At 39.9% G+C, this 11,200-nt stretch overlaps 1 protein-coding gene across 2 annotated transcripts in view; it reads left to right on the forward strand.

The window, feature by feature from the left end:
• The first annotated feature begins 4,448 nt into the window (after positions 1-4,448).
• LOC102209375 (BTB/POZ domain-containing protein 10-like) overlaps positions 4,449-11,200 on the forward strand; it is a 23,907-nt gene continuing 17,155 nt past the window's right edge. The window contains exon 1 of one of the 2 annotated variants that reach the window (XM_005739058.1): positions 4,449-4,632. Coding sequence is in view for 1 of the 2 variants with exons in the window: in XM_005739057.2 (XP_005739114.1) it covers positions 9,464-9,591 (128 nt within the window). In the remaining variant the exon portion in view is untranslated. Of the gene's footprint in view, positions 4,633-9,276; positions 9,592-11,200 lie in introns of those variants that run through there. The other variant, XM_005739057.2, reaches the window with a different exon arrangement.

Consider the following 11,200-nt stretch of genomic DNA (forward strand, 5'->3'; position numbering starts at 1 on the left):
AGTCTCTACATATTGAATGAGCATGAGGTAATAAGAATGACAAGGTCCTAAGCTAAGGTCAGAGGTCGCTGTAGTAGTGTCAAGGCGAGTGGAGGTCAACCCGTCTGAGAAGACCCCATAAATCTTACAGGGCTGGTATGCAAACAGCTTTAATCACTGAACACGAGACCTGTTTGTTGGATCAACGGGTTCAACAGCAGACTTCAGAGTAAAGCCAATATTTATGAATTAACATGTTTGCTTTGCATGATGGTTGAACACAAAAGGCTCTGCAGGTAAATCTAAAACCAATGATTTGGCTTTGTTGTCTCTGTGTGGATTTATAAATAAGACACATTTACTTCTTCTCTCACGTTTTAGTTATGAATGCTTGAGCTGCTTGGCATAACTAGTGATGCCGTCATTCCCGTTTTTACTCGTTCAAAAGGAAGAGGTCAAACAATTGTCAGTACATCCACCGGGGATGATCACATTTCACGAGAGATAATTTTTTCTGCATTTTGTGAAGCGTTGCAATAAGACACTCGTTGTTTTTTGTTTAATTTACAGTAAGGAACAGCTCTCAGATTACAGTAGGTGTAGTGTGAAATATCAGTTTAATGCTGGCAAATTTAGCTGCCAGTACTTTACTGTAATTCGACAGCGTGTCATGACATAGACATCCCCGGCTCCTCCACATTTAGAAAACTCATACCTTTGTGCTTACCTAATATGCAGCGTATGTGCCCGTAATAAGGCCTAGACTTCTTCTTTCAAGTATAAGCTATTTGGTCCCGTGGCTCAATTACCCTTGGGACACCTGTGACTGAAAACTAACCCAGACGTCTAAATGACAGAGCTGCACTGAGTGAGACAGGGAAGGGATGAATTAGGATTATTCAGATTTTGTAAAGATAAAAAAAAAACGATATTGCTTTTTGTCTAATATAGTTTAAAACATTTACCTTCTGAATGCTGCAAAACTGTTACCAAAGCTTATGGGAGGTATGCCTGAGAGCCAAGAGAAGCAATAAATAAGGTTAAGGAAATACATAGTACAGTTACATGTTCCAGTCAGAGTCTGACGCTTTACAAAGAGAGAAATGATCATTTTGATTATGATAAGAGTTTTTTTTTTTTTTTAATGTCTTCGTACAGTACAAAGGGAACAACAAGCATCCAGCAAGTAATGCAACTTTTAGACATCATTAAACAATGCAACAATAAATGGAACTGGGCTATTTGGTTTAAACTAACAGGACAACTCAAAAAATATATCCATCCATCCATCCATTCGCTTCCGCTTATCCTTTTCAGGGTCGCGGGGGCGCTGGAGCCTATCCCAGCTGTCATAGGGCGAGAGGCAGGGTACACCCTGGACAGGTCGCCAGTCTGTCGCAGTGCGTCCTTTTCCTTTAATAGGAAATAAATAAATAAAATGAATTTTTATTCATGTTGGTATGCTGGATGACAACAACAGTGCAAAAATTCCGTATTCATTCAGTGTTATTAATATTGCACCAACCTACTATGGCAGTCACCTCGAGGCACAGCTGACATCCCATCTTTTTCTGTGACACTTGATCTTGATTAAGACAACGAAAGGTAACAGGCTCATCTTTTAAGCACTGTAACTAAAGTAACATCTGCATTTAGATCAATGGGAAATACATCAGTTTTGGCTGACAGAGAAATTTAATGAGTATGAAGCTCATACAAGCAACTCCTTTGATACTGGGAAATCAAGCTCCTGAGATTTGCCATTGCAGAACCACTTTTTAGTTGTTGTTTTTTTTCGTTTGTTTGTTTTTTTTTTTTTAAAGAATGGTTAGGATTTGTTATGCTGTTGGGGGTGGGGGGCATTTTGCTGGCATGGTTCGGATGCACATGTCCCCTTAGAGGGAACAGGACCCTGCAAATCAATACACAGATTTTCTGAACTATTGCCTTTCTCCTGTAATGCAACATTTTTATAGTTTGGATGGTATATAAATGGTCAGTCACCAGTTCTTAACACTGATCACCTACAGGGTGTTACAGAGCACTCCGTAACACATAATCAAAATGCTGAATAAGGGAAAATCTTTTAGAGGATCGAAGCAGCAGATTTATGGTTCACTGATGGTGTTATTGTACGCGATCACCAAGAAATCTTTATGAAAATGATGTTTTGTTTTGTTTTTTAATAAAAATCCTCACTATTTAAATGTTTTTTAACTTAATAAAAAAGAAAAATGTGTAACTCTCCATGTATGCTTGCCAGTCATGGTGAAGACGGTGACGGCAGTGGCATCACCCAGCCATGCACCTCCTGAACTACTACTTACTCTTTGATTCAAGACGTTTCCTCTGACGTCAACTTGGTGCAAAAGCTCTTTTTTTGGGAGACAAACTCATTAAGATAATGTTAATTCTTGGGTAAGAAGTCGGCGTAACCAGGGCGACTCCCTATAAGTCAGTGAGGGTCATAAACCCATCCAAATGTTGCTGCTATTGTTGTGAGGCGCACGGGAGTCAGACAAAAAAGGTCACTTCAGATGTGAACTAATAGATCTGGATGGCTCACAGAAATAAAGAAAAAACAAAAGAGAAGCATGCTAAATTGAGAATGTGGAGAGAAGTTTGAACTGAAGCTTGGGAATGTGTAGTTTTGGACCCTGAAACAAGACCCTCTGTGTAGTCCCACTATCATCATCTTATTACAATAAGTAACTTCATAACACGATTCTGTGCCAGTTAGAAAAACTGCACTGTCACAGTCACATAGATAAAATGTCTCCAGGCGCAAAATCCCTGTGCATAAAAGTAGTTAATGGATCTGCAATATACCAACAATGCATTCATTCTGACAAAAGTTTGTGCGTGTAAAATAAGTGTGTGTGGGTATTTGGGGTCAAAAGCATTTATTTGCTCTCGTATGACAAAAGTGAAAGCCTGGAGTTCAGAGGCGGTGTTGTCATTCCTCTTCTGCCCCCTCCACGAGCTAGAGGTGTGACATCAACAGCAATAATGAAGGCAGCTCATCAATGGCAGGAGCCCGAGGATATAAAAAGGAACTTGGGGAGTCCTGGTCTAATCATAACTGATAGGAGCGGACCACCAAAGCAGGCTGACTCACTTTACAACACAGGTAAGTTCATCTTGGGCTATACTTGGGCTAAAACGGAGGCCCACTAAGGCTTGAATCTAATTGAAGTTATTAGTTGTGTAAGCTTTATTGTAATATATTAGCATTTTTATACATTAATACATTAATACAATTAATATATGTTGAGATAGAGGATGCAGTGGTTTCAAGATAGATTAAATTTAAAAATAAATTGACACTTTTAAGACTAAAGGTCAGATATTTTTTTCATTTCAGGCAGTTTTAAAAAAAAAAATTGAAGTTTTATTCTTTTTGTATTTTTTGTTTTTAACAGGTAATCAAAATGGGAAAAACTGACTATAAGATTCTACTTATTTCACTCTGCCTTTTACACTTCTCCGTTCACTGTCAAGGACGACCACTAAGGTAATCCTCACAGATCATTTAAGATGATTTTTTTTTCACCATAACAAGTTCATCACTATTAGATCCTAGCAATATCACATATCTGTGCACAGTAAAAGGACAGTGAGTGAGGTCCAGTTCATGCACAACCTCGGAGAGCACAAGCAGGTGCAGGAGCGCCGGGAGTGGCTGCAGATGAGACTCCGGGGTATCCACACGGCAGGGGCCCGGAACAGCAGTCGGGAGACGACGGGCCGGAGGAGGAGAAGGTGGCCGCTGCGTCTGGAGGAGATGGACGAGCTGAGCGATCTGACTTCTGATGAGATCCAGCACGCTTTGAACGTTTTGGACGAGCTCCTCAAGTCAGAATGAGTTTAGATTTTTTTTTTAAATTGTTAATATTATATGACCGCAGCAACATTTCCAGAACCTTCACGGTGCAAAACTTGAGGCTACTTTGTAGATTCTTGTTTCTTTTATAAGTGTTAGCCTGCCTTTACTGTCAGTGTGCATTTTTACTCTATTTATTTAGACTGATTTTATTTATTAAACTGATATTTATGAATTTTTTTTGGATTAGGCAAAGCTTCCCTGTTGTGCGTGCACTTTTATATGACAGGTGGTGTGTAGGCCACTCATAAAAACGACTTCTACATCTTGAAGGAGATAAAACTTTGGACCAAATGTGTCGTGTTTTTAATTTCATATATTTTTACATGTATAAATTAATTTATATGATTGCATTGCAGGTTTGCGCGCTGTTTACTTTACTTTTGACCCCAAAGCCAAAATAAATAAGTAGGCTGCAATGCACTTCAAAAATATAAAAAAATATAGTTTAAATGACTTTAGTAAGAAGTATGACACTAATGAAGTGGAATAAACGGAATAAAATATTTAAATGTCATGTCATTGTTGTAATTCTTATTATGTGCAGTGCGCGCCTGTGTCAGCACGCTGAACTGTTTTCTCGCGATATTCCACGCGAACTCCGCTCACCCAAACCAAAACAAAGAGTCCTCAAGCTAACAGTAGTTTGTCTACAGGGGGTTTTCTTACAAAAACGCTCGTCTTTTTCTGCCTCTCCAATCTTCGGTTAAAGGTGCAGCGGGCTGTTTAAGCAACTGTCACGACTACAAATCGGAATGTAACGCAAAAAGGTAACAGGGAGCTTTTATAAACTCCTTTTTCTGGTAGCAGTTAGCTCCTAGCAGTCAGGAGATGCTGTAAGCGCTAACTTAATAGGCTAACCTGGTTTCTTATAATTTTATCAGATTACGCAGCTCAACTAAAGTTAACCAACTTAATTTGATATTAACTCAACTCTTTGCTGAGCTGGAGCTGCACTTTGTGTTTAGTGTAGTTCTGTTAAGTGTCAAAACTCTGTAGTGGGTGGTTGTTTGTAGTTGCTGTAAAATAAGAAGCTAATGTGATAATTCACCATTATGCGATATGAAAGCAGGGTACATTGCAATCCATATGGACAGACAGGTGATGTAATGGTTAATCCCAGCTTGAGTGAGTGAATATTTGTGAAATAGTTTGATGGCTCCACTACTTCTGGATCCATAAATTTATTACTGAGCTGGGAGTTGACCTTTGCAAAAACAGCTAATTTTCCCGTAGATGAGGAGGCGGTAGTGCTGTTGTTAATGCAAGGAAGGCTGTCTATATTGATTTTTGCTGTTGTCCAGATCTTTGTGGAATGGTCTTATCAGTGCATGATGGTGAGAGTTATTATAAGTGCGCTTTGAAGCTTATCTTGGAGGTTAATGAACTGTGTCTTGTTGCCGTGACAGCAGAATAGGATGCTAAGGATAGGGGTGAGATAGAATAAGTAGTAAGAAGAGTCTTGTTGCAGGCTAAAACCTTTATGGATTAGCTATATACACTGCTCCAAAAAAATTAAGGGAACACTGGATCATCACAGCATAACACAAAGTCAGCTCATGGATCACATAAATCATTGTGAAACTATTTAACCTGCTTTTTGTGCAGATGAAAGTGACAACAGGTCAAACAGGAGAGGCAACAACAAGACAACCCCTGTTAAAGGGAATAGCCACAGACCTTTGCTCCCTTCATATCGTTCCTGACTGTTTTTTTCCTCGAGTTTTGATTTTTGCTAGTGTCCTTGTCAGTGCTAAGACCGTGAGAGTATACCGAGGTATACTGATGAAACGGTCGATATAAAAATTTAACCCGGTGTCAAACACAAACATGCATCATCATCCGTTCAGTCTCATATGTACCGATTTGTGTGCATGTAGACTGAATTTAGTATTTACGCCCACATTTGGAGGATGCAGGAATTAATTATTTTGTTGCTCATATCAGAGAACACAGTTCAGCTAAGACCGGTGATCTTTTTAAATAAAATGTAGTTAATTTTATTAATTGACATTACAGACAACTTGGTTTGGGGTTTGTCGGTAAGTGTCCAGGACTAGGTTTTTCTCCTGACCACTACTCATGCGAGGGCCTTCAGCTGGGTCCGAATTTTCTCCAGGACACATGTCAGATTGACTACTTTTTCTTTTTAAATATTTATCTATTGCTATTACACACTGCGTCGTCTCACAGCATCACTATTATGTAATTAGTGTTGATGTTTCTGTGATCTTGCACTTTTCCAGCTTGAAAGCTGCTGAGAGACAACAAGGTTTTGTCCCCCTTTGCTACTCATGTCAATGCAGCGGTAACTCTTAGAGACCCGGGTCTTGTCTTTGTTTGAATGGTGTCCGTAGGTGAGTATGTGGAAGTAGTTAAAGTTGAAAGATGTGTAAGTTGAATGAAGATTTGAAGATTCTCCCACTGAAATACATAATAAATTATTGTTGAATAAAGTTTAATAATTGAAAAAGTATAAAAGTTAAAAGTAAGACAAATACAAGCACACGTGTCCAAAAGAAGTTCACAGGCTAGAGTCAAATGTCAATCATAAATATTCCACCCCTGTAATATTCTCAGCTTTGTAATTCTTTGTCAATATTCTTGATATTTATAATTGAGCGATTTTTATATATTAGTACTATTTCTTAAATTTGTAAACTCTGTAACATATTGTATTATTTAAATAGTTTAGTCTGTTACTGTTACTGTCTCAGAGCAACTGTAACCCACATAATTTCCGTAGGGATTAATAAAGTATTCTGATTCTGATTTATTTAGAGCAGGTAGTTGTACTGCCCTCTAGTGGAAGTGAATGTAATTGTTCTGCCCCTTACTCACGCTGATGGCTTAGAGCAGCGGTCCCCAACCCCAGTCCGCGAGAGTTGAGGCTCGGGTGTGAAATTAATGGTTTCCGGGTTTTATCGGTTTTTATCATTTTTTTAAAAATAGTTTTTATCGTTAACTCGCTTTCCCTGGGTCTTTTCCCGTGTGTTATGAGTAAATCTTTTTTGGGGGGTACCGGTACTGGTTTTATTTTGTTGTATTTATCCACGACACCTTAAAGGCCGGTCCATGAAAATATTGTCGGACATAAACCGGTCCGTGGCGCAAAAAGGGTTGGAGACCGCTGTTATAGAGTACTAATCAGGTGGAACCAGATAACCTTCCACGGCACGCCTGATCATTTCTCACTGCACACCTATGTGCCGCTGCACAGTGTTTGAGAAACACTGCTTTAAAACTCAGCTTTCTTGGTTGCGATGGTGACGTGTTGAACTTTCGGCACAAAATATCTGCTGACTCACAGAACAAACGTGGCAAGTTGTGTTCACAAACATGAGCAAATAATTTTAAGTAGTGCAGCTGGCAAGTCCATGTACAAGGTACATGTTGTTGACATTTAGTCTTCTCCACCTTAATTCTTCATGCTACAGATTCAACAAAGTACTGTAAACATTCCTCAGACTTTGATAAATGCTGTCATATCATACACTCTAGGAAGCTTGGAAAGAAAAGAGAATGGACTTCTTTATGTTTTTTAAAGACTTAGATTACCATGACCTGGGTGACTCTTTACAGACATGTCATATTTACAGTTGTTGCAGATTTGTCAATTGTGCTTCACTGACCATGGAGGCCATTTGTGTACAGTGAACTCACTGTCATGTTTAAGAAACCCCTTTGATGAATTTCATGAACATGGTCAGCAACAGTACTCAGGTAAGCTGCGGTATTTTAACAATACACGGGACTATGGTCCCCAAAGTGTGCCAAGAAAATATCCCAGCAGAGGCCTGATCCACTGATACAAGGCAGATTGGATCCATGCTTCAATTTTGTTTACGTCAAATTTTGACTATGCTGCCCAAATCCTGCAGCAAAAATTAAGCCTCAGTTTGCTGTCTTAGCTGACAGGAGTGGCACACATTGTGATCCTCTACCACTCTATCCCATCTGCTTTAAGGTTTGATGTGTAGTGCATTCAGAGATGCTTTTTAGCATACCTAGGCTGTAATGAGTGATTATTTGAATTACCGTTGCCTTCACTGGAAAGTTTCTCTTTTTCAGTCCACCTGGAGCTGGTTGGGTGAAAAAATCCCAGTAGATCAACAGCTTTTGAAATACTCAGACCAGCCCGTCTGGCACTGATAACCTCTAAATCAACACCAACAAAGTCTTAATCACCTTTCTTACCATTCTCATTCTTGGTTTCAAGTTTAACTGTTTTTTACCATGTCTACACGTGATTGGATGATTAGATGTTTGTGTTAACGAGCAGCTAAACAGGTGTACCAAATGAAATGGCCAGTGAGTGTATGTTTTCTTGACATTTCTTCAACTCAAATATTATCTGACCACCGTGTTAAGAATATTTAAAAAGGCTATGCAAGACTCAAAAAAAAAGATTTGTTGCCAGGTTGCTGAAAGTTCAAGAGTTACGAATTGGGTATAAAGAATTTAGCATTTGTAGTATGCAGCACTTAAGTAGGTGTAATGCCTTAGACATCTAGCTGAAGATAGAAGTAGGCTGTGTTGAACAGTCAGTGCCCATGAAATGCAAGATTAAAAAAATGTATGTGTAAAATGTAGTAATAATTACAGAAGTAGCTTCATGTCTTAGTGGTCCTATCTAAAGAGATTTTTAACCCATTTACAAGGCACAATAAACAAGTTTTCCCCCACAGGAAATATATTAGGCAAAAAGAAATGGAGGAATAAGAGATAAAAAGACAACAATAAATAAGCAAAATACAAGAATATCCAGTTATAAAACGCCTGGGGACTAAACTTACCAAATCAAGAAACAAAGCGAGGAGATAAAATATATTGCTTTCAGATGCAAGTCCAGGGTTTCTGCTGTTTCAGTAGTTCAGCATTCAGCACAGTGAGGGAGATTCTGCTAATGATATTGTTATCCAGGAATTCATCCTGTTTGTTCTTCAGTCACTTCAAACTGGAAGTTGTTGAAGGCACAAAAAAAAAAAAAAAAAAAAAAAAAGCGTATTAATGCATTTTTATTTCATGCGAAGGGTTAAGTATAAAAGAGGCTGTGTTATCTCTGCATTTCATCTTCATCAAACTAGGAGCCTATGAAATTTGAAGAATTAATCTCATTTGCGGTTTTTCAAATATATTTATGAGGAATGGGAAACTGGAGGATTTCCGTTTTATTAGATAATATCACAGTTTTGAAAATAATTTTTAAAGTTCAGTAACCTTCTGGATAAGCCAGGGTAAATTTTCTTTACGATATAATGTCAAACAAATAAATCGTTATAATTGTTGTGCGCAAAGAAAGAACGACTTAAAAGCAAACCAAAAAAAAAAAAAAATACACGGAGCCCTGAGAAGTGGCAACTTACGAGGATCACGTGAAGGCAGCACCGCTCTGATTCAGCGAAGCACGCGGCCATTCACAGTTTAAGGTCCCTCCGGTGACTCTGAATGACTAGCCCGAGCGAGTCTTCCCCCCCTCGCCATCCAGACACGTTAAACGCTTTTGGTGGATTTTTATTTGTGTTTTTCTTTTTTAAACCAGCGAGTTAAGTCTGGCCTGAGTGTGTGCGTGTGAAACGATGCTGATGAAGTTGGAAAGTAATGAGCGAGGATGCTGAAGCTGCCGGCAAGCCCGCTTTGTTCGGAGGAGCGCAAGGCTTTTGTGCCGCTGTCATCCCGCAGCTCGTTCCCTGCTGCTTTGTCTTCACTTGGCCCTCTGATACCGAGCGGTAGGTGCACGTCGGCTTTCAAAGCACCGAGGCTTTTCAGCTCTGTCATTGTGTTACATGTGTTAGTGCTCTGCTCTCGGTATGCCTCCCTGTCATGAAAAGAATTATAATAGTGGTCCAAAAAGGAAGAGCAGTGACAGGAGGTTTATCCTTGATGGGACTCTGTGGAGTGTGTGATGATATAATGATATTTATGGTAGTCTCACATCCACTCATCCTGGGCAAGGGGTGGCATTTATATCCTTGTTATGAATGGTAATTCCCATTTTTATGCCTTTTTAATTAATTGTCCTTTTGTTGGATTTATTTTGTACAGGGCAGCTTCCCTGCCTTCGCCCATCAGTAGTGTCAGCTGCCCCTAAATAATAGATTGGACCCTCACCACTTGGGGCTCTCACCTCATGCTTTTAATAGACTGCCAGGACGCCATGCATCGTTGCCTGTCTTACTGTGTCTTAGATGGGTTGCTGACTTGCATTAAAACTGCACACACAGAACCAATGTACCTCTTGAGATGAATAAGAAAGTAGAAATGGTGGTATAGGAGGGGGGAGGGAGGGGTGTCCAGTAGCAGGAAATTAGACAAGTGAAATGTTAGCCCCGTCTGTGTGAAATCGTGGCTTCTGTAGACTTGCATTGCCATGTGAAAGATGAGAGGATCTGCCTGCCCTGAGTGAAGTATTGCCTTCTCAGTTCCTTTGTTCCCTCCACTCTGCTGGTGTGGCTGCTGGCTGGCAGCCTGTTTGGCTGCAAGACCCGCTTTTATTCTTAATTTCCCATTTCGGCCAAGCATTAGAATCCCATTGGAGATTCATGCTGTGTCAGGCACTGGTGTAAATACATATATTACATAATCAGCCACATCTTGCCAGAACTCTTAACTGTGGTGTTTTTGAAAAGGAGACTTCATTATTAATGAGCGTGTCATGAGTCGAGGTATGCTGTGTTGGATGACGGGCCGGGCTGCTGCTCTCTGTATGAATAATGGTGTTTTTCACATTTCAGCAATGGTCAGTGCCCGCTTTGTGTGTGCGCCTGTCGTACAGTTCACCTGAAGACACTGAACCTGAAGCAGACATTGGTGTTTTTGTGTGTGTCTGCACCCGTTTCTCCTTTTGCTCAGCTACTATGGTGACCCTTCCCTTCAAGGACACTGGCGGAGTCTGCAGCTCTGTATTAATACGGAAATTATTATAAATTTTTGTTTCCACTTTGATGTCTGAGAGGTTATCCTGCTTGAGAAGTTAACTATCTCCATGTGCATGGCTTAAAATTTTTATTTTTATTTTAGACACGCTAAATTTGTAGAAATTTGTGCGCAAACAGTTGAGCTTTTTGCTTCACAAGACTGATGGGTTGCCGTCTGGTAAAATGAATAAATGACCTTGAATCGCCATAGAGGCAAGTCATTGCTGCATTGCTTTTGCGGAGAACTCTTTTTTTTTTTTTAAATTTATCAGTTTGCTTGTCTTCTGACATTATGGTCTACCCTCCCGCTGACCCAGCCAGACAGTTAACCAATTAACCACTCAATCAGTCTGTCAGCCAGCCGGTCAACCCGTCTGACCAGCAGCAGCAAGCCGGCTGTCCGGCACGCTGAGATCTCAGC

Source organism: Pundamilia nyererei, unplaced genomic scaffold, assembly GCF_000239375.1.
Source record: "Pundamilia nyererei isolate P.nyererei 1_Seehausen unplaced genomic scaffold, PunNye1.0 scaffold00089, whole genome shotgun sequence".
Lineage (NCBI taxonomy): Eukaryota > Metazoa > Chordata > Actinopteri > Cichliformes > Cichlidae > Pundamilia > Pundamilia nyererei.